Source organism: Labeo rohita, chromosome 13, assembly GCF_022985175.1.
Source record: "Labeo rohita strain BAU-BD-2019 chromosome 13, IGBB_LRoh.1.0, whole genome shotgun sequence".
NCBI classification, from domain to species: Eukaryota; Metazoa; Chordata; class Actinopteri; order Cypriniformes; family Cyprinidae; genus Labeo; species Labeo rohita.
The window spans coordinates 2,071,854-2,095,389 of NC_066881.1; the positions used below are offsets into that span (position 1 = coordinate 2,071,854).

General features: G+C 38.6%; 1 protein-coding gene across 2 annotated transcripts; it reads left to right on the plus strand.

Annotated features, from left to right (window-relative positions):
• The first annotated feature begins 1,991 nt into the window (after positions 1-1,991).
• Positions 1,992-21,810, plus strand: zmp:0000000760 (collagen alpha-1(IX) chain). 2 transcript variants are annotated; one of them, XM_051126457.1, is made up of 28 exons: positions 1,992-2,131; positions 2,345-2,456; positions 2,757-2,869; positions 3,510-3,633; positions 5,431-5,824; positions 6,971-7,048; positions 7,146-7,247; positions 7,327-7,380; positions 11,382-11,435; positions 11,513-11,566; positions 11,654-11,707; positions 11,903-11,956; positions 12,058-12,111; positions 12,208-12,261; positions 12,873-12,926; positions 13,035-13,079; positions 13,168-13,221; positions 13,318-13,371; positions 13,763-13,816; positions 13,951-14,022; positions 14,098-14,133; positions 15,669-15,713; positions 15,807-15,839; positions 16,133-16,279; positions 17,940-18,116; positions 19,026-19,116; positions 20,789-20,866; positions 20,968-21,810. In XM_051126457.1, the coding sequence occupies exons 3-28, from the start codon at positions 2,809-2,811 to the stop codon at positions 21,231-21,233; spliced, it is 2,343 nt and encodes a 780-aa protein (XP_050982414.1). In that variant the 5' UTR covers positions 1,992-2,131; positions 2,345-2,456; positions 2,757-2,808; the 3' UTR covers positions 21,234-21,810. The 2 variants fall into 2 exon arrangements, with proteins under 2 accessions (XP_050982414.1, XP_050982415.1); XM_051126458.1 differs by lacking the exon at positions 2,345-2,456 and having other exon boundaries at positions 2,020-2,131.
• Positions 21,811-23,536: the final 1,726 nt, after the last annotated feature.

Below are 23,536 nucleotides of genomic sequence, written 5' to 3' on the forward strand. Positions count from 1 at the left end.
AGTGGTGTGGCAGACAGCATGTGAGAAATCACAGTTTAGGAATTTTCTAGGAAAATTAAGAAGGCATTTTTAGTTAAGAACATTTTTAGTAATTTTTGGTAATTTTAGGTAAACTCTACACAATACTTTCACTCCTTTAATTCCTGTTAAATCAATAATACTTTTCCACTTTTTCTGTTGTACTCCACATTTTGGAGTTTAACAGCTTGTCAATGACAGTACCTTTAAGGTAGAGATAAGAGGGTGTTGATTTTGTTCAAATGTACAAATAAAACAGAAGCAATCAAAACCAACAAAAGAGCAATAATATGTAAGTGCTGTGACCAGTCTCGGTTAGTCTAATGCAGTAAATGTAGCAGTTTTTTTAATAATAAATAAGTACAAGTAGACAGAAAGTGAATAGAGAATGCTAGTGCTAAAGGGTATTTAAAAAAAAAAAATCAAAACAAAAATGTTGAAAGAATAGAAAAAGAACAAGAGAATGCTAGTGTTATGCAGTATTTTTTTTTAATAATAAAACACTGATAGAATAAAAAAAAGAATAGAGAATGCTAGCATTAGATGGTTATTTTTTAAAGAAAAAGAACGCAAATAGAACAGAAATAGAATTGAGAGTTCTAGTGTTAGAGGGTCAAGTGTAGATGGAAGACGTGTCTTTAGCCATTTTTTGGAGATAGCTCAGGACTCAGATTGAGTTGGGCAGGTCATTCCACCAGCAAAGAAGTTAGTGCAAAAGTCAGTGAAAGTGATGAACAGAGATGTGACATGCACTCTTTTTGGCTTGTTAAAGAGTAATCCTGCAGCCTCATTCTGGATTAGTTGTAGAGGTCTGATAAAACCGCCTGGAAGGCTTGCCAAGAGAGCATTGCTCCTTGTTCAAAGTTGTGTAGAATGTTCTGAAAGAAAGGTCCTGATCTTTGATATTTGATTTGATTGATTTAAAATTAGATTTAAAAAAAATAATAATAAAAATCGGTTACACTTTATTTTGATAGTCCACTTTAGACAATCTACTAACTAGTAACATTGCAAATAAACATGTCACCTAATTCTCATTCATTTGCAACTAAATGTCTACTAACTCTCAGAGTAGACTGTTAGATTAGTTTTAGGGTTAGTAGACTAAGTCGACATATACTTGCAAAGTTTCTTTTAGTCAGTATGTTGTGGACCCATCAAAATAAAGAGTCAGAAGATATTAAGCAGACAGTCTACTAATACTCTAATGACTGCTAGTTGACTTAGTTGCAAAGTTACTTACTGTTATTAAAATGTCTAAATTGGACTATCAAAATAAAGTGTTAACATCAACTAAACTGTTTATTGGTTAATTAATTGTAAGTTATTTCTGCTGCTGTTATAAATGCAGATCTAATAGAACATTTATTACATACAGTCATTCCCGCGGAGGCTTGGTTAATAGTTTAGAAGAGCAGGTCAGTTTGTGGCCTGCAGAATGTTTGCAGAGCTCTGCTAGTGCCTATCCGTGACATACTACATCTGTCTCCTAGTGTGCTATCTAGACAGTGATCCACTGTCTGCTGTAGGCTTAACAGAGATAGCTGGACTATTCTTGTTTTTAGGACCATCTTATCTAAAAGTTCAGCAAGCAGGTGAGGGAACATTTAGTTTAAATTAGTGCTCAAATTCTTTCTTTTTTTTTTTTTTTTTTTGGTAAATTAAGATTTTAAACAATAAAATACAGTCTACATATTATGAGTACAATCTGTATAAAAAACTAGTTTTAATCACATTTTTGGGGCAGCAGCAGCCACAGAATAAGCACAAATCTGCATGAAGCATCCGCATTTAGGTGCCCAAACATCGCTGCCCTCTCGTAATGAGCATAAATACACCAGCATGCATAAAAACGTCCCCAAATGGCAACATCTGAGTGCAGAATGATTGTGTGAAGAATGTGAAGGTCAGTGTTTGCATAGGATAATGTGCTGGAGGGATGAAGGCCTGTTGGGCCCGAGGGTGGAGTGGAGCTCGTGGATCAGGTTTACTTCTCAGCAGGTTTAGGCTGAAGTCAGCATTGGGACCAGAGATGCTTCTTTAAAATTGCCTTTATGTTTACTGCGGGAACAGCCAAGGAACAATCTGCAGTGAACTTCCTTCAGAAGAATATGTAAGTAAATGATCTTTATAGCAGATATGAAAGTAAGATCAACTGGTGTTTAGTTCATTTAAAATTTTAACTCCTGAAGGTGGCATGACACACTCTGTGTTAAATGATTATTATTCAGCAGTTGTTATGGGCATAAACTTTTTATGGTTTATATTGAAAAGTCAAATGTGTTATTGCATCAGTGTATGTATTGGTGTGTTTTTTTTTTTTCAGGTATTGCCCTGGTATTTTATGCTCCCTATAGATTGAGAGAAAACATTTACCTTTAAAGAGGGCTTACAAAGAAACCATTCTGTTTCATCAAAACAGAAATTCATGTGATTAGGTACAAGTGAGTTTTGCAGTAAATGTGCATTGTGCATTGTTGGTTATTTCACATCAGTAATCTCCTTATTTCAAATGCATTTAAAATTGAAATGTAAGTTAAATATCCTGTTTATTTTAATAGCAGAATTTTGTTAGTGCTATATACTGTTGCTTAGTGAAATTGTGAAATTTGTACTTTCAGTGGGGATTTATGTAGTAGATAATATTGTAGTCCACTTATACAGGGTCTACATATCAGTGCTATAAAGTTTTCACAGTTGTGTCTTCCATCTTATCTGTAATCGTTCTCTCTTTGCAGGCACATTTAAATCCCAACAATCTTGATTTCCCAAATTCCAGCTTTGACCAAAATGCTGGTTATCACAGTCCTGCTGGCTGTCTTTGGCCTCGTCAGATGTCAGGAATTAGCAAGTAAGAATCTAACTGACTGCCACATTCACTACCATGCCAGGATATTTATTTCAACATAAATGAAATGGACCTTCAATTTTAGTAGAGTCTCAGATTATTCTGAAAGCAATCAGCAGTGCATCAGGTGAGTTACAGTAAAATCAATACGGCTATGAAAGAGTATGTTTGCTCCATGTATTGACCAGTAGAGGGAAGCGCGGACCAGTTTAAGTCATTCCTGGCCAGTACGTCGTCATCAGTGCAGTAGGGCTACTTGATGAAACTGGACGCTTTTTTTTTTTTTTTCTGGAAACTGATCTGTCTACTTGATTCCATATCCAGATTTTATATAAATATCCAAATGTTTCCATTAGGAGTTTCTCTCCTTTTTTTACTCCTCATATCCCTAGAGAATAAATCATGACGTAGAATAAAATTAATTAATTGCAGGTTTTTTTTTTCTCTTTTCTCAATTTTCATTTACACTGTCAAACACCATCTAAGTTTTGTAGCTTCCATAAACTCTGTCAGACCATTGTAAATAATGAAAATCTTGGCCTCAGTTGCATTTACTCTTTCAAAATTCAGTTTGGAATATTACACAGTCAAATTGGCCTTGAATTTCCTCCTTTCTGAGCGGCTCATTTACTTTTATTTTCAGCATATGACCTGTTGGAAGAGTTTCGCTTGTCCGAGTCTAGAGGGGTGAGAAGGGTCGACGGGTCTGAACCTGAGGCGGTGGCGTACCGCATTAACCCGTCCCTCCACCTCAAGAAGAGCGTGAGGTATTTATATCGTCTTTCTGACATAATACTTTTCCACTCTTTCTGCTTTTCCACTGAGTGTAATCATGCTCGCCTCCAAACAATATCTCTCATTTCCTGCTCTTGCTTCCCAGAATCTTCCACCAATATAATCTGGGGTTTTCTGATTTTAATTTTATCAGATACTGTATATGCTCACACATTATATAGCACAGATACACAGAGCCGTCTGTTCTTAAACAGCACAGTCATTGTCCTGAAATGTTGGCAATGGCATTATATTCTCACGTCTTTCTCAAGCATCAGCAGCTGTTCCTGCGTGTCAGCTGTGGTTATGGCATGTGCTGCTTTTCTTTTGTGCGTGTGGGCCAACAATGCTGTCCGCAACTACCTCCCACTAACATCCCCTACTTGACCAAATACTCATGAGAAGTACATGACTGTAAAACAGTCACCAAATGTGATCAACAACATCAAAAGAGAAAACAAGAGAGAGCTGTGGAACCACACTGTGCATAAATGATCATTGTTCTTGGAAACATTAACTGCTAATTTCAGCAAACTGGTTCTCTTTAAAAACAAACAGGAGCAGAAAACAGAATTGGAAACAATTGGAGACCATTTGGTTTGGATTAATGCAAAGCTTCACATAAGGTCACTGCGAAATACCACCGTTAAGCAGAAAACAGACCAAAATATTAGCATGTTTTAAACATAGTAATCATTTAGTACCACCATATATATATATATATCAAAGTACCATGGTGTTACCCCCCCGCCCCATTAAATTGGCCATCTCCATTGTATATGAGTTAGTTCTGGTCCACAAATTTGAGTTGGCTAAGGTTCCATTCAAGAGTTTTGTGTTTTAATGAATGTAATGAAATGAATTTACGTCTTAAAGGGGTCATCGGATGCAAAGTTTTTACTTTTTCATGTTGTTTGAACATTAATGTGTGTTTGCAGTGTATGTACAAATCTACCCTATAATGATAAAAATCCATGCAGCGGTTTTTAATTAATCTGTAAAAATAATATTCCCTTTTTCAAATCGAGCCATTCTCAGATGCCTGTGTGTGGTGTGGCATCACACCAACAGAGGCCGCTCCCACGATAGTTGATTGACATAAGCGTCTTACCTCAGACCAGCTGTCACAGGTGTTGTGTTGCTGGATGTAATAATGAACATAGTGGTCGTCATTTACTCCCGACATCTGAGCCGCTGAAGATGCAATGGATTATGTTTGTTTGTGAAGGGAATGCGGCTCCTGATCTACATATAGTCGTCTATGTTCGTGCGAATCATTCGTGATCCAGCTTCACTTACAGCAGAAGTGAGTATAAGGTTTTTTTTAATGAATCTTTGCGATCGCCTTTCCTTATAACGTGGTTGTTAGGAAGTTTAGCGGCTAAACGCGGCTAAAGTAAACAGGCTCGTCACTCCACAGAGAGAAGAGAGGGGCGGGGTGAGCAGAGCTCATTTGTATTTAAACAAACAACCCCTTAGAATGGGATGATTTTTGCAGAGCTGATTTTGACAAGGTAAAAAGGGTGTTGTTTTACACAACCATTGAGAATTTTTAACCAAAGTATATTATAGACTTTTCATTAAGACCCTAAAGAATCATATCAACTTGTGGAAAATGGGCATCCGATGACCGCTTTAATGAATGACTTATTAAATCATTCATCCCACTACTTTGTGTAGCATGCAGATGTTTGCCGGTTGATTCTTCTTTGGCTTTGTTTGCACTAAAATATTTCTTTTGTTCACTTCTCTTTTCCCTGTAAACTGCGCAAATGCTCTCACCCATCCAGTGACATCTACACGGGCGGTTTACCGTCAGACTACTCTGTCATCGCCACCTTCAAAGTGCCCAAAGACACTGCTAAAGCATCTTGGAATCTGTGGCAAGTCAGCGATCCTGAAGGCAGGGACCAAGTGGGCCTTCGTTTTCAGGGCAACACTAAAAACCTGGACTTCTTCTACACCAGCCCACAAGGCACACAGATGCTGCGGACCTTCCAGAGGGTGGAAAAACTGTTCGATGGCGAATGGCACAAGCTGGCATTGAGTGTAAAAGGAGAGCAGGTGAAGCTGCTGGTGGACTGTGAGGAGGTCAGCGTGGAGCCTCTGGATGAGCCTCGGCCTGTGATTCGCCAAGGTTTCACCTCCATCGTCAAGAGGGCTGTAGGTGATCGCTCTGTTTTGGTGAGTATCAGGGACAGGCTTGAGTATTGATTTACAAGGAATTTTCAGGCTGAGTGGAAATGCTGTCATTATTCACCATTAAAACAAATTCTGTGGAACACAAGAGGCAATATTTTGCAGGGAAAAAAATTCAATACAAGTAGCAAACTAAATTTTTATTTAATCAAGGATCTGATTATTGGTCCTCTAACCAACATGCTACGTTTGAATATGTGGAGGAGCAAATGCGATTTGAGAGTGGCAGTGAAGGTCTTACAGAGAAAATGGAAGATTTTAGAGTTGCCATTATTGATGACCTGCTTCTTCATTTAAATGCAGTAAATGAAATCAATGAAGTCACAGATATATAAATAAATTATACAATTTTATTAGGTAAACTTTAGTCTGAGTATATTTTCAAAGGCATATTCCATGAATACTAGTAGTATACTTAGTATAATTTATATGTTAGTATAATTTTTCAATACTTTTTGAGACTACATTTTTAGTTCAAAAACATATACATTTAAGAATAATAGTTAGTACACAACTAGTTTACATTCAAATTTTTATTTATGTTGCAGCTATACAAGAGAATTTACAAAGTATATTATTTATACTGTACTGACAATTTACTCGCTCTGGGGAATCAGGAACAAATTCACACTATTACTACAAGTAAACGCATGCCAAGTATGCTTAAAAATACGTAATTATACTTTGACATTTCTGTATACTAGTATAAAGCCAAGTCAATATAAGAACAGCATACTTAAAAAGTAGACTAATACCTTCTTATTTTTAGTTTAAAAGAAATATACTAATAGCACACTTAAATATCCCTGTTGAAAAAAGCAGCATATGCTGGTTAGGTATCTTTTGAAGCATGGCTGCTGGTTTGAGCTGGTTTAAGCTGGTCCTTAGCTGGTCATGAGCTGCTTTAAACTGGTCATGTGCTGGTCATGAGCCAGAGCTAGTTGCTTAGGACCAGCACATAACCAGCTAAGGACCAGCTTAAACCAGCAGTTATGCGCCAAAACATACCTAACCACATATGCTGGTTTTTTTTTTTTTTTTTTTCAACAACAACTTAAGGTTTTATTTGCAAATGCATTCTAAGTAAAAGAACATTGATGGGCTATAAATCGAACGTCTGTACTTGTGCAGGTGGATCTGCAAAAGATGGAGGTGTCCTGCGATGCGGATCAGGCATACTCTGAAGGCTGCTGCGAGCTGTCCAGTGTGGTAAGTCAGCTGCCCCGTGTGTGGGCTCTTGCCCTCTTGCCCTACATGAGCTTTCAGCAGATCGTCTGCCTGCTCTCATCAGCTTGTTCTTCAACAGTGCGGAGGATATGCTGAGATTGGTTTAACTGCAGGCAGAGGAAGAGCCACCTGTAAATGCGTACACGGACAGCCTGGAGTCCAGGGACGCCCAGGACCCAAGGTGGTCAAGACCTCAGTTGTCTCTTCCTGAATGATAAACTCTGTTATGCAATCTCTACAAGTGTTTCCTTCTTTCGTAGGGTCACAGAGGCCTGCCAGGAAATACGGGAGACCCAGGCAGAGTGGGAAACTGGGTAAGAGTTCTGTTTGAAATCTCTCACCGTAGTGTGGGATTCTGCTGTGTTTGAGTTGGGCAAACAACAAGCAGTAGTCGCTGGTCATTAGGATTTAATAAGAGGGTATTAATGGACAAACATGACCGGTCAGGAATGAAAGCGAGCGGAGAGGATTGAAAGAAGAGATGGAGGAGAGAGGGAATTAACCTGGAATAGATCCTGCCTGGGAAGTGAAGCTGTGGAAAATGGCAGTAGAAGCATGACTGAAGTACAGCATGATGGAAACAAACGAGTCAGGACTCGCTTTGAGAAAATGGTAAACACTGTGGCTTGTCTCATTCGGCAGAGCATCCTGTGGTAAATTTTTATTTACTGACAGCAGCAGTAATTACTGTCAATGATAGGCTGTTGCTGTTGTATGCTAGCTAAAGCCCATCACAGACATTACGTATGTACTTGAGTGATAAGTATGTGGTATTTGAAACAATTACGCATGTATAAAAAACACCTGTGTGCACAGCTGCATTAAATAAAATCGGCACTTGCTGGCACTCTTGTAAGTACAAACCAAAAAGGTCTATAATACCTGGTGAAAGCTATGTTAGCATAGCTATTCATCTCATTTGTAGTTGCTTGGCTGATGCAATAACCCTTGGAAGTATGAGATTCGAACCGATGTGATTAATCACATTACCATGACATCATGACAATGTCTGTGGACTGATGGCACAAGAAGCAGCCCATTTCACACTTTCAAGAACCTTTCAAAAAGAATTAGGCAACGGTAAAACATGTACACTTTGATAGAAATTATTAGATTATATAATCAGACCTCATTTCAAGGCTGACTTTAGAAAAACTGCTTTTTAAGACCTGGTGAGGGTTACCAGTAGCACGCCAACCAGCCAAAACCTTGACACCTTGGGATAAACACAAAGGATTCTTGTGACTTATGTGAGATATGTCTAAAATCTAAATTTCTTGCATAAACAACCACGTCTAGTTTTCTGGGAAGGTTTCTAAACGCTTGTCCTGGCTTTGTTCAGAAAGGCAACAAAAAGCATTTTTTGGCATAAATTGTATGACTTAAATCCTTTTAGCTCTTTTTACTTTGAACAGCAAAATACCAAATAAACATCCCAATTTTACAAACCCGATCCACACCACTTTCATGTGTGTTTTGAAATCTGATTAAAATCAGACTTTTGGAAATTCTTCATTTCTTAATGGTCAGATCAGATTAAATTTTTTTTTCATCATTTGAGATGCGATGCGACTATAACATCAGAAAAAGTAACGTCTACAACTTTCTGTCTTCACTCATTTACCGCACACTCACCTGTATTCATTATGTACTCAGTGGTGAATGTGTGAGCAGTTTTGGACAGTATATGAATGAATGTCTAATACAGTAATGCCTTTGCCAATTATGAGGTCAGCTCTCATGAGTTCAGCAAAATGATGAGATGTCATGATGGATATAGGCAGAAGCAAAGTTTACAGAAGCAAAAATGTCAGTGTTGAGAGTCATTCCCAAATATTGGATTAAAAACTGGAAACAGGTGCAATGTCAATACCTTCATCTTTCTTAATTTACTGTAAGCACACTGCGGGCCAAATGCCAGCTGTACCAACAAAAACTTGTCAAACACCATTGCTCAGTTGGTTAGCTCTCCTGAACTATAAGTAAAATTGGAAGATAAATATTTGATTAAGGCAGGCTCTGTTTCTTAACACTCCTCTCTCGTAGCCCAGAAAAGACACCCTTAACAAAAAATAATATGACAGTTCCATGGTAAAGTGCATGGTGCTGCCGTCGGAAGGTGTAAATTCTTGTAATATATTATTCATCCCATGCACTTGAATTAACCCTAAAAACATACCGACATTTAACAACTTCAAAGCTCATGGTAGTTCTTGAAAGGTTTACACATTATTATCGTAAAAAAAATTTCTCTGGAAAAAATAACAGTATTTCCGGAACCCTACTGTTGCACCATGTCGGAAAAGTTCAGAGACACCATGCGTAACGTGCCTTAATTATTTAAAATGCTTCCAGAATCATTATATTTACGGTACACCCGCTTGCTTTTTGAGTTGCAGTGGTATAAATAAATAAACGGAAAATCAGTTGTGGCGTCAGTCTCCAAGTCTCTGAGACAAACTCAAAGGGAGCAAAGCCATTAGAGTCTAAACAGGCTCTGCAAATATACAGGACAATGTCTGCCGATCAGCTTAATTAAAGGACGTGGCATAGCGCATCAGGATCCAATTACTTGTATACATTTGGGCTATGTGAGCACAGTTCATGTTTGTGAGCAACCTTGGGCGGTAAACTTGATTCTTTCCACCCCAGAGTTATGACTAATTTACCTCTTTGATCTGAGTCCAGTTCTCTGTGGTGTGCTGGAGTAATATCTTTAAAAGTCAGCCTCGGCAGCATGCGATGGAGCTCTTAGTATTAATGTTTTGGTGATGCTGCTATAAATCGGTCATAGAACCTGTCCTATCTTTCCAAAAACGCACATGCTTTCTCCCACCCAGATACATGCCCACAACTTTGATAATCCGCTACAGTCAGACCGCTGTAGGAGTATAGGAGTGTAGGAATATGCAGCAGAGGGGGTGTTTACTGCTTTCCTGCTGGGGGCTACTGAGTGCATTTCCCCTGCAAACACACTATAGCTACATCTGCTGCTGCTGTGTGGTCTCTTATGCACCGGGAAGAGTTTGTAAAAGTATTTACTGTAATGGCACAGTGTGGCTGTAGCGCTGAATTTAATGTACTGAGGGAGCTGCTTTCTTGTTGTGTTAAGTGACTCAGCATTTCATGTAGCTGAAAGTGATGGAGGAGGTGACACGAGCAAAGCAACTTCAATGCGACAAACCTGAGCAGAGTTCAACCTTATGTAAAAGAGAAGTAATGGAACGTAGAGACCAATGGGAAGTGTGTGAACAAGGCTCACGCCCAAATTCACACTGGCAGAGTAAACAGAGCACAGGCAGTGCGTTTGTAGCGTGCAGCTGAACTGCAGCAGATGTTGCACTCCCCAGCCTGTCAAGCGCTTTCGTTTACGATCACAATAATGTAACATTACAGTGTTCTAATGCAATGGTGTTGCATATAACCATACGTTAACAACGTAACACGTTGTGCAGTACAGTTTATGCTCAAAAAATCTTCAACTTAAGCAATTCTTATACTTAAGTATATTCTTATACTTAAATATACATTCTATACTATAAATAGTTTTAACATGCTTTTTTTTGTGTTGGCAGTAGTGTGTTTCATTTTATGTTCACGTCAATCCATGTAGACTCAGCAGTGAAACAAACATGGTTCTGCCGCTTGTTCTGTGCTTCTGCTACGTGTTGACGTGTCACCTCGCCATGGAGTGAAATATGTGCTGCTTGTGCTTACATGTCTACTGTGAAACAGGCTTTAAGAGTATCTCAGCTACATTTAACACATTTCACTGTTTATTCATTCCAGAGAAATTAGAAATGAACTCCAGAGAATTCTACAAATTTCCCCTCCAAGGAAAGGAGGATATATTGGCCCGATCAGGCCAAATTTCCCATTTAACTTCTGTGGTGCAAGAGGAACCATTCTGAAGCCTTAAATCATGCTGCAATATGTGTCATTTACTTTTTCGAAGTAAATTAGCAAGAACACAAACTGCACAGTTTAGACGTTGACTGTTTGCCATTTAAATGCAGGTTTTTTCATTATAACCCTAAAAACTTTTGGCAGTGGTTCAGTTGTGTGACTACGGATCCTGTTTGGTCAAGTGCATTTTTATACCAACATGGAGGGAACCATTTCCAGCCGTTCTGTAGCTCCAGGCTGTCATATAGTAGAATACATGCTGCCTTTTTCCAGCACCGTAAACCAAGTTCTTTACGTCTTTGGCCAGCCTTATTGGCCAGTTAAAAGTCTACATCTGTTGCCGTTGTTACATCTTATTTACAATTACAAGCAATCTTGCAAGCATTCATCTCAAGCCTTCGTGTTGCAGGGGATACGTGGGAACACCGGAGATTATGGACATATAGGAGAACCTGGGCCTAAGGTGAGATGCTTCATTGTACAGTCCCTTGGTTCTCACTGCTGTACAAACCCACTCAACGGCTAACTTGCGTTTTACAGGGTGAAGAAGGCATCAAAGGAGAAAAGGGCATGAGAGGACTTCGAGGCCAGGAGGTAATACATCATGTAACTACAGAGCCCCATTTTGATGGAATTGTAGCTTTGCATCCAAAGCAATAACAAATCTTATCTCTCTCACAGGGTGACAGAGGACCCAAAGGCCTGAAAGGGCTAAAAGGAGCTTCAGGCCATAAGGTAAAAACAGCATTACTGTAGTCTACTCTATCAGCTTGTAGATTGTGGTTTTTGTACGTAAAAATAATTTTTCGCAGAAACAAAATTTTGAAAGAAACACACAAAGAAATGATATGCTATATCATCGCTTGAGCACATCAAGGTAAGCAATGCATTTCACATTTTATAAGCATTGTGTTGTGCATTTCGTTAAAGGGAGTGCGAGGGTCACCTGGAGAGAGGGGAGAAACCGGCCAGCAGGGGGAAGTTGTAAGTTCTGTTGCAAAACTCTTTGCTTTGATAAAATATATGTGAGATGGATTGTTATTGGGGATATGAATGACTCATTCGCTCCCCACCACATCTCCCAGGGTGCAGCAGGAGAACGGGGATACGAGGGAATTGTGGGCTATCAGGGAGTGAAGGTATGTTTTCTCCCTCACTCTGGTTTGTTATTGTCTCTAAAACATTTGTTGCTGTGTTTTTATTTGGAAATCTCACAATTCCCATTCTTGGAACAGGGAAATGAAGGCTTACCCGGGGCTGAAGGATCTCGAGGACTGCGGGGTCACCAGGTATAAAAACAGGCTTGGGGACCGTCTTCATTGTGCTGCATGACATTTAAAACCCATGGACTGATCTTAAATGTAAAATCTGACGCCTCGTGGGATCGTTTATGCACGTGTACATTTCTGTGTTCATGAAGGTCAAGGTGAACAGTTTAAGGACTATGTGGGTGAATCTCATGGAAAAAAAATGTTTGGGCCATATTTAATTCCAAAATTAAAAGAGGGAAAAGCTATTAGTAGGATGAGTATTATTATTTTCTAAAACATGACAGGCTGGTAAAAGGAACACAAAGCTTCAGAGAAACACCACAAGTCTAAAATTCCTGATCTTTTGGGGTTTGAAGAGGAATGAAACTGTCTGCAGGGACACAATTTAAACATCAACAAAATTGTTTACAAATGCCAGCTGAAAAATATGGTGGTTTGAGGAAAATTAAAGCCCGCATACAGATTCTAACCCCACTTGTATGAACATCCTGACATATAAAATCTGCTAACACCACAAGCAGTAAAGCTGGAATTTTTGTTTGTTTGTTTGTTTTTGTTCTTTTTTTGAAATCATATAAAGCCATGGAAATTTGACTGCATGTTTATATTCGTTCTCTGCTCTGTGACAGGGGATCGTGGGAGATCCCGGTGAACGAGGAACACCTGGAGAAAAGGGAAAACCAGTAAGTATTCTATTTGTCTCAAAATCATGTTTCTTTAAACAATCAGTTGGATGATAGAAACATATTGATGGCACATACAGTACACATCTTTTTCTTTACTTGTCACAGGGTATTCAAGGACCAAAAGGAAAAGTTGGTGGATTAGGGGAAAAGGTTGGTTACTTGTCAACCAGGCATAATGACAAATTCTTTGTTGACTGATAAGCTGAAAATCTAGTGCTGATTCTTTTGAATATTTCAGGGTATAGTTGGTGATCCAGGTTTGCCAGGGCGAGATGGAGACCCTGGAATTGAGGTGAAGATTGCCCTTTCAGCTGAACTTCAGAAATAACGTTCCCATGCTTTCATGCCCACTAGCTTGCTTATAATCTTGTGGTATTATCACACGCAGGCTTATCAAGGACCACAAGGACCTGAGGGAAGACATGGACAAGTTGGTGAAAGGGTAACCTAAATCTTCTTGACTTGCATTCTTCCTCTGATGCACACAATTGTACTTTTTACACCGCTACTAAATGTACAAAATGATGTTTTAGATGCAAGTTGTAAGCCTGAATTTGGTGAAGAAAAGACTGAGCAACACAGAGCTCTAGCTGTGTCACTCAATCAGTTCTTCACTTACTGTATTGGAAATCTTTACTTTTGTTTGTTTATTATTTAGGTATATATTTGTATTAAATACAGTCAAAATACTAAATGAATCATGGAGGAACCAGAATAGTCTAAGGACATCAGCTACCGCTAAAATCCTTTATGACTCCCATTTCAATAGAAGCATCCATCCATTTGGGTGTAGTTGTGTGTTCTCATGTAACATCCATGAATATTTCACACAGGGTGAAAAAGGCGAACAAGGGCCTCCAGGGGAAATGGGCCCTCCTGGACTTACGGTAAGTGCTCATGTGAAGAAATGACCACTGCACTGAGCTTCTGTAAATACCACCTTAATGCGTTACCTCTGACTTTTATGACATAAAAATACACCCTGCCTTCTAGTAGATTTATAAAGTGCTATAATCTCCAGGGGCCACAAGGTTACAAGGGCTCCGCTGCAAAGCCAGGAAGACCAGGATTTATTGGGCCTCCTGGAAGAACGGTGAGCTATATTCCAAAGCTTTTGAAATAAAAGTTCATGCCCTCCAAAATGCTAAAACATACCATGTCTTCACAGGGGCACATGGGAATCCCCGGCAGACCAGGCCCAAAGGTAAAGATCTCCACTAAATTATGAAACCCAAATTTAACACAAATTAGTCCCATTCAAAGGACATTTTGAATCTTGCAAGAGGCTGCAAAAAGACGCAAAATGGCTAGACATAGCTGGGGAGGAGGTGCGATGTAAATCATCTCCTAGAAATCCTTGTCTTGTAAACCGAACATATTTCTATATCAATTCATCAAAGTTCTGCCATGCAGAAAACTTTATAAAGGGGTCACTGCAGATGTATACGACCGTGTGTCAGTACTGGCTTACTGCAGCCAGATATCCCAGGATCCACAGTCTAAAATAAATTGAGGGGGAAAAGAAATGAGGCCCACATTTTCTTCCTTTTGGCATCTTTACACGTTCAATCACTGTGCTATGAGCAATTACAGTGACCGGCAAACCATCTGATGTGATGGACAACCATTTAAACACTTGTGAAATGTATACTAATACAACGTGTCATCGGATTTGTTTAAGCCCTGACAAATTGCTGCAATATCATCTTGAAAAGTGGGAACTGACCCATTCACAAAAAAAGCAAATGGAGAAAAGCCAGAACACGCCCGCCGTCATCTGAAAGCACAGAACATGTTTTCACACTGGAGTCATGTCTGAGCAGCACAGCTCTTCACTGGTTAGCACAGCAGTTTTTGGCCGCTTGTACAGTGACTTGGCTCTGAGTGCAGTCACACTACAAAGTGTGTTAGACTGAAACTGTTGGCTGCTCTGTTCTCATTCCAGCATCAGCCCTCCACTGATATCTAAACTTCGGAGAAGATCTCCACACTTCATGTAAACACGTCACCGCAGACAAGATTTCTCATCAGCATATTTGAAAAGAATCAAATATTCGCAGAGGTGCTAGCATTAGATGGTGAGGAATCATATGGTGTTAATAGAGCCTCGTCTGTTGCCTAAACATTATTTCAGCATCACATGGATTTTGCCATAAGTACTGATGACTCTTAACTGCTGTAAAGAGACATTTACCAGAACATATTTTGTCAAATCTGCATGACTCGTCGTTGTATTAACATCTTATGTAATGTAATATACATGGTTACAAAATGGACAGCATACAAAAGTTAGAAAATGGAAAGTATTGGTTTTGTTCCTGCCACTATTCATTTTAGTGAAAGAAATGGGACCCTTGGTCTAGACTTCAAACGCACGCCCATCCAGAAAGAATTAGAAAAATAGTCATTGGTAGCAGAGACATTGTAGCAAACACTTGGAACACCATGTTTGTTGTGTAGAGCGCATGTAGAGCAGTTGAGAGCCAGAGTACACAAAATTAGATGTCAGGCTAATGTGTCAAATTCCAGGGCAATTTTCCGATTAGGGCACATTACGCCAAATGGTTTTCCTCTGAGTTTTACAGCTCTCTTTTCATACAAACACAAAGTGATGAAAAGCATCACCACCATTTCAGGGTTTCCTCTCACAACACCTTGACAACTAATTTTGAACTGCAAATCACATTTATTAGGTCAAATCCACAAGGCAGTTGCGAATGTTGCTTTTGTATCCTCCAGGGTGACACTGGAATTCCAGGGGTCCAGGGAATCAAAGGGCAGAAGGTAGCTGTTGAATTAAATGTATTTAATTTCCTGTTGACACATTTCCATTATCATATGGTTCTAGTTTCTCACAACACCACATTGTTTCCACAGGGTGCAAAGGGAGTCAAAGGACCTAAAGGCAGGGTAAGACTGTCTCAGAGGTTGTTCACATTTCAGTTTGATTAACACCATGGAGACGACTTCAAAGCATTAGCAGCGATGGGTCTGGTCTGTCCACAACACCAGCTAAATCTAGTTGGATTGCATTTACATAGCTGGTTTTGGAAAGACGCAACTGATTGCCACATCAGCGTATTGTTTGAGTTCCACTTATTATTTCTTTCCAGACGTTCTGTCGATATCATTCTGAAATATGAAAACAGCATAAAAGTGAACTTGCTTGTTTATGGGTGTGTTTGTATTTGTTTGTTTTCCAGGCAGGAGACACTGGTGTGCCTGGACAACAGGGAAGTAGAGGAAAGCGAGGCCCTGCTGGAGAAGTGGGTAGAAAAGGCCGTGAAGGCTCCAAGGGAGTGAGAGGAGATGGTGGTCCAGTGGGCTTTCAGGGTCCACCAGGCCCACCTGTAAGTCTTAAAACCGCAACACATAACTAACCTTTTTCCTATTGTATGCTATGGTTAAAAACAGTACAAAGAAGAAGAGACTGACCTTTTGAATTAGAGAAATCATAAGACTTGACATGATGTTTGATAACAAAGTTTGGGAGGAGCACGGTCAGATAATCAACTAATTCGGCACAGGTGCAACTCGTCTAGCTAATCATCCAAACTTACCTCTGTCATTCGACTGTTTTTCTGCATCCCCCCTCCACCCCAACTCCTCAATCTTAATCTATCCTCATCCTATACTTGGGATGAGGGGTGTTCTCTGGGTTTGGGCCATATTCCGGGCTCAGAGCCCTCCCCCAGGACAGCACGTCAAAATATGCTTACTGTTTACTCAACCACATTAGATGTAAGGGTGAACTCGTGAAATGTAGGATTTAGAAAAGTCTCACCCTTTTCAGTTCAGAGTTTAAGTCACCTATTTGCTGAAATGCAACCTTAGGTGATACACAATATTGGTGGTTGTACTGAAACATAAGCTCAGTCAACTCTTGTTAGGACTGGGTATCGCCAGCTGTACCTCAAGATTGTGATATGTCACTGCACTGCAATGCATTAAAATCGTGGTATGATTGAAACTGATTAAAATAAATGACTGTAGTATACAATTCTCTGAGCAAACATAATATGATGTATCAACACATGGTTGTAACAGAACAGCTCTTTCTTTATTTTGAAAGCTGATACAGTAGAAGCTGTGCTTGCATTAAAGGTCTTCTTGGGTCCTAAAATCCGTACCTGACCTGAATCGACCCAAATCACTTCTTACCCAAACCTGATGTGCATAAAATCATTTTTCAATGAAAAAAACCCAACACAAGAAAACCAGATGAAATTACACCCGAGTCCGACTCGACGGCATTTAGGCTATTTTCGAACCTGACTGGACCTGAACGTAAACGCCATCGCCATTGACGTATGTACAGCCTGCAGCCACGCAGTCAGTCAGGAAAAATCCTGGCGTCCTGCCGACTGATTTGGCTGTTGCTCCATTACCTTAATTTATTTATTTACTTATTTATTATACTTAATATTTTGCCTGCCTGATGGATACATGTAAATTCTGAGTTCGGCTTTCAGTTGTGACCAGTGGATTTGAAAAATAAATAGCTTGATTTGCTATTACCTAAACAGAAAAAAAGCTGCTTGGACATGTTGCCAAAATGGCTGCCACCTGCCTGGGGGACTTTATGGACTTTACGTAACCAAAGGTCCAAAAGAAAGTTGAAATTGCTTTCTTAAGCCTAAATGAATATCTGTTTGTATTTTCATTTGCATTTCACCAGCTGACTAACAAGCATCACCTTCAGACAAATCCTTCAAAGCTTCTGGTAGATCCAGCCCTTGTGGCACTTGGCATGCGTAGCATGCATGAAATATGTGGTAACCATTTTGGTGTCAAGATCACTAGTAAACGCTTTCTCATTAGCAAGGCTTTCTGTGCAGCTAAGGGCAAGGTTTTCATTTAGTGTGGCTGTAAATCCATAATGAGGCTGGTGAAATATTGTTGGCTGTATTTGTTTCTCCTTCATTACACAGCCACCCATTTCCAGACTACCACGGGCGAGAATGCTCTGATCTGAGCTCCACATTTCAGTCGTAATCATTTCTTTCTTAGGGCCCCACTCTTCCTGCTCAACATGTTATCGAGGTCTGCAAGAGGGTGGTGCTGGAGCAGATGTCTACGTTCGCCAACTCAGTGAAAAGGACTTGCGCAGCCGTGTGCCCACTCTATGGAGACGTGCCAATGGGCGCTCCAGGTCCCCCAGGACCAAAAGGACCACCTGGACCTCCAGTAAGTTACCCGCCTCCGAGAAGAGTAACCCTAAAAACAGCCCTGGAGCAGTCTTAGTTTTGCTAGGCCCTGGAAACAAAAGGCATTTAGATGAGGTTTGTTTTAGACATCACAGTTAGCACATGTTAAACCTATTTTTGCCACAGTAAACTAAGGAAGAACATGGTCCATACATCAATTTTCTTCTAGGTCAGGTCTGATATGTACATAGTGTGAAGGCCTCTGGAGAGCGTGCAGCAGTGTTTGGCAGTATAGGTTGGAATTAAAACATTCAGAATTTCCAAGTCCCCATGAAGACAAATAGGAAGTCACAGACGAGGCACTTGCTCTGTGTTGAATGGTTTTTGGAGAGAATCCCACCTTCACTGGAGTGGAAAGCCTTTCCATATTTCTCAAGCAGATCTTTTTTTCAGACTTCTCGAACATTTTCACTCAAGAGGCCCAAAGGCGAATAAAAGTTCACAGAGCCTCAAATTCAAACATGTAAAACGTAAAAGGTTGTAAAATTGAGGGCTGTGAAAGAAACGGCACACGACGTAAAGAGGTTTTCCTTTTTCAGAACGTCGGGATTAGTGTAGCAAAAAATCTACAGACACTTTGATTCTTGGATTCCAAAGTGGATTGCTCACCACCATCATTTACACACTCTCATGTCGTTCCAAACCAGTAGGACTTTCTCCCTTGGAACACACAAGATGTTTTGCAGAATGTCTAAGCTACTATTTTCCATATAACAAAACTACAAATTGCCCAGTGGCTGTTAAGCAAAAGTTTCACAAAAGTCTCTTTGTACCCATGAGCAAGGGGGGCTGCAACAGTTGCTCTGGAAAAAAAAAAGTGTCTGCTAAATGACTAATTGCTAACAAATAACTAAACTTGCAACTATTTCTGAAAACACCATTATAATAGGGTGATCCTGGCATCGATGGTCTTAAAGGAGAAATTGGGCAGCAGGGATTCTACGGAGAACCTGGTGACCAAGGAAGACTGGGCTCAACAGGTAAACCATCTTCACACTGTAGCTTATTGGACATGGTGGTCCACCATGCTGGTGCCTTTACATTAAATAAATGCAGTTTCACTGATGTCAGATAGCGTCACAAATAAATAAAAATGTGCCAATAACAATAATGTTATGAAGGGTATCTATCTGTATTGCTCTTAGCGAAAGATTTGGAAACATTTTGAAACATTAGAAACATTTTGTTCATCCAAAATGAACTACCGTAGCAAATACTTCTCAGCTGGAAAAACTGCCCAAGTAAGCAGCCCATATGACAGATTCACGTTCACAAGGACCTGTTGTCTTATGGAATGGGATGTGTCAGGAAATAAATATGAATCAGCGCCTGTGTCCTCAAGCAATGCTAGTCTGCAAGCATCAGCAGAAGAAAAGTAATAGCTTTATTAAACATGAGCAGATGTGCGACTCCTCTGCCAAACTGCATTAATGAGGCAAATGAGTATACGGTGCAGTAAAGAAAATACATCAAACAAACTTGCCAATAATATTACCCTGTTTTGACAGAATAAAATAACATAAAAGTTAAAAATGTCAACAAAACAGACAAATGGTTTGTCCTCGCTTGCAGGTGGGCTGATGGACCTGTGAAGTCAAGATACTTCAAAACTGTTGCTTCCCAAACTATAAGCTACTCACTGTATCTAACTACTTAAAATAGTTAAATACAGAGATTGATTGTTTTCCACAGTGAGGGGATTGTCTGTTTTTTTTTTAGTATTGTTCTTCAAGCAGCTACATAAGATAATTTGTAGGGTTGTAATGATTCACTAAACTCACAATGTAATATGATTCACAATACAGATTTCACTATACAATTTTCTCATTATTTTTTTTTAACAAAATTAGATTTAAGAGAAATTATAAATAAAAAGGTGTCCTCTGATTACTGCTTGGACAAAATGCTGCACATTTCTTTGTAAAAATGTCAAATTACAAAATTAAATTGAAATCATGAAATCATATAAATGCATAAGAACAAATAAATGAATGAATAAATAAAAATAAAAAATAAATAAATCTCTTCATATAAACAAACAAAAGCTTTGCCTCTTTTCATTTAAAATTAGAGGCAACCACTGCATTTTAATCATGATCCAAACAAAGATGCTGCAATGCAGCATGGCTAGTTTCTTAATCTTAAGATTAAGTTTTTTTCTTTTTTTCTTAAATTGTATAATTTCTAAATTTGAATCAAAAACAGAATGGTCTGAATTTTCCCCTTAAAAAATAAAATAAAATAAAATAAAATAAAATAAAATAAATAAATAAATGCTGGGTTAAAAACAACCCAGCTTGGGTTATTTGACAACCCAGCGCTGGGTAAATATTGGACAGAACACATGCTGGGTTATTTTAACCCAGCATTTGGTAGAGTGTAGCTTTAAAAAAAAAAAAATAGCATTCTTCAAGGTTTATAACTTCAACTGATAGCAAAAGCTAATAACGATTAGGAATTAAGAATGTTTCCACCAACTAGTTTTGGGTCATTTATTAATGATTTGTTCATTATGAATCACATGACAACTGAACAAAAGACTCAATCACACAAGACAGCCAATGATCTGAACTTCCCATCACTAACACCAACATCTATTTGCACTTACACATTAAAATGGTTGTTCATTTTGATAAAATCTGTTTGCCACAGGTGACAGGGGAGAACCAGGAGACAAGGGGGCTAAAGGCTATGGTCTTCCTGGCCACATTGGGGACCAGGGATCAAAGGGTAACCTAATAATAACGAGAAATAGCCTCTCCTGGCATGTTGGCATTCTATGCAGCACTTTTTATTAATTATCTTATTCATTATTTTTCACATATCACTAGGTCAGCGTGGGCGACCTGGGCGGGCATTTGATGGGCAACCAGGTCGGATGGGTGAGAGGGGCCATGTTGGCCAGCCAGGTTTGAGGGGCCATCCTGGACTACGTGGAGTTCCTGGAGTCTGTCTGACATCTGGGTGTGCCTTACTCAATGCTACTTCTAATGCACCACCACGACAAGCACCTCAGCAGGCGCCGCAACGGGCACCTCAACAAACACCCCAACGTTCACCTCAACGGGCAACTCAGAGGTCTAGGGGACGCCAGTGAAAGCTCCTTTGAAGGTCAGACAGCGACGTGTGTATAGTATCATGGCGGAAGGATTAGAAACTGTAATTGTGACATGAATGGTAATTAATGTAAATATAAAACTAAAATGTGTCATCAAAAGACTGAAACACTGATTTAACATTGCAAAATGCTGTCATAACAAACTACAAGAACTTGAAATTGTTGACTAACTTTCTTTAAGGTCATTTAAACCCAGATGAAGTTTGCATATATTATAACAGGAACAAATGTATATGTAGTTTCAAAATGATCTGCACATTGCTCAGTTTTATTTTCAATAAATGCTGTTTATAATAAAAATGAAAAAAAATCATATCTAAGCACAATTCTCTGTCTCTCTATCTCGACTTGTGATTGTAGTGTAACAGGTCATGTGCATTTGAGTAATTTGTTTATAGGATATTCAGAACTACATTTTAGAGAAACAGTAAAATTCAATATGCCGTCTGTAGTTCCAGTGATGAGTGCATAAAGTTTATGTTTTCCTGCTCCTTAACTGCATTTGAAATACTTCAGTATTAAAGGGGTCATGAATTGAGAAATTTGTATTCATCAATTTGCCATGACATGAATAAATTACATTTTAAAAAATATTAAAATTTAATTTGTAATAATATTTCACAGTATTAATGTTTTACTGTATTTTCAATAAAATAAATACAGCCTTGGTGAGCGTAAGACACTTCTTTCTATAAAACACAAATTGTTCCAAACTTTTTACTGGTATTGTAACATTTATTATTAATTCCCAATGGTATTACATTATAATATTATATCATGTTATTTTGATATATACCTCAGAACCATATTCATACACCATGGTCAATTCTTACAACCATAATATCAAACTTACAACACTGAAATTAATATATACTTGGTTACTAAATGAATTTATGGAAAAATGTGTATAAAAACATTTATGTGCCAATTTACAGTATCAGCACAAATGAACGACATTCAGATATTACAACATTCAAATTTTGATGAATGAATAAATTCACAGAAATTTACAAAATGATTCACATTATCAGTTTTTTTTTTTTTTAACTAAACTAAGAAATTAACTAAGCGAGCTTAACCAGAGACCATCCCCAACCTTAAATATGTCCATAATGTCTTTATATGGCAAAAGCACTACAATCACACCACAAAAATGTGTGTTATACCGACTTCTTAATGATGCACACAGACCAGAGTATGTGAGTGATGTGGAGTTGAAGCCAGGCATTTTTTTTCTGTTAAAGTCAGAATGTCTCTGTTTACAAAAATCACTCTGATACCGGTTCCATCACGTGCAAAACACGTTAACAGGCTAATGTTAGTTTCAATAAAGCATAATGGGGGTTGGTCCCGGACCTCCCATAAGCAATAAGGGACCCCCCATAACACCCAAAAAAATATACTTGGGGGGTCCCCTTGTTTTTTAACAAAAATATAATACCTCAAACATAAAACTAGCGAAAATTAAATTAAAAGAAATTTAGAAATGTAAATTTAGACCTGCTCACGTTAAATAATAATTTATTTTTACACGTTTTACAGCGTTGCGCATTATAACCAATCACACACGACTCTGTTGAGTTTAGAATGCAGTGGCCAATCAGAGAACACTCGCTAGACTGACTGTGCTCATTTAGAGTGCGTTTTTCACTGCGTGATTCAGTCTAATAAAATGCCTTTTTTTTGTGCAAAAATCACAAATATGATATTGATTTTATACAACAGTTCAATAAACTAGAAGATAATATTAAGAGATTTACGTTTTAGACACCATATTGCCTATTTTTGCTCTATTTCGCCAACAACAAATCATTCCAAACACAGCCACTGCACTGTTTTGCGTCTCTAAACAACATGACGGTGTTTTGTTCCTGAATGAATCAAATGATTCGGTTCAATCGCAATGACTCACTTATTAAATGTGACTTACTGACACCTACTGGCGGTTGTAATTCCACATTTAAAGTACCTTTTAATTTTTTAAAAATAATTTTAAATATAAGCATTCAACGTTTTAGGATTAAAATATTAAAACATTTTTCATGCATTTGTAACTGCAGGTTAAATGCATTCATGTCCTGCATTAGTGGGTAAATACATCTAAATGCCAATTCAGATGCAGCGTTTGTGTTTCCTCTATACTGAAAAGATTAATTTTGTTGATAATGATTTTATTTGTGTGGTAACAGCCTAAAATGTCTTATTATTGTAAGTGACTTTATTGATTAAACATAAGAATTTGACGCAAAAGATAATGCACACTTTCAGAAAAAAGCATGGAT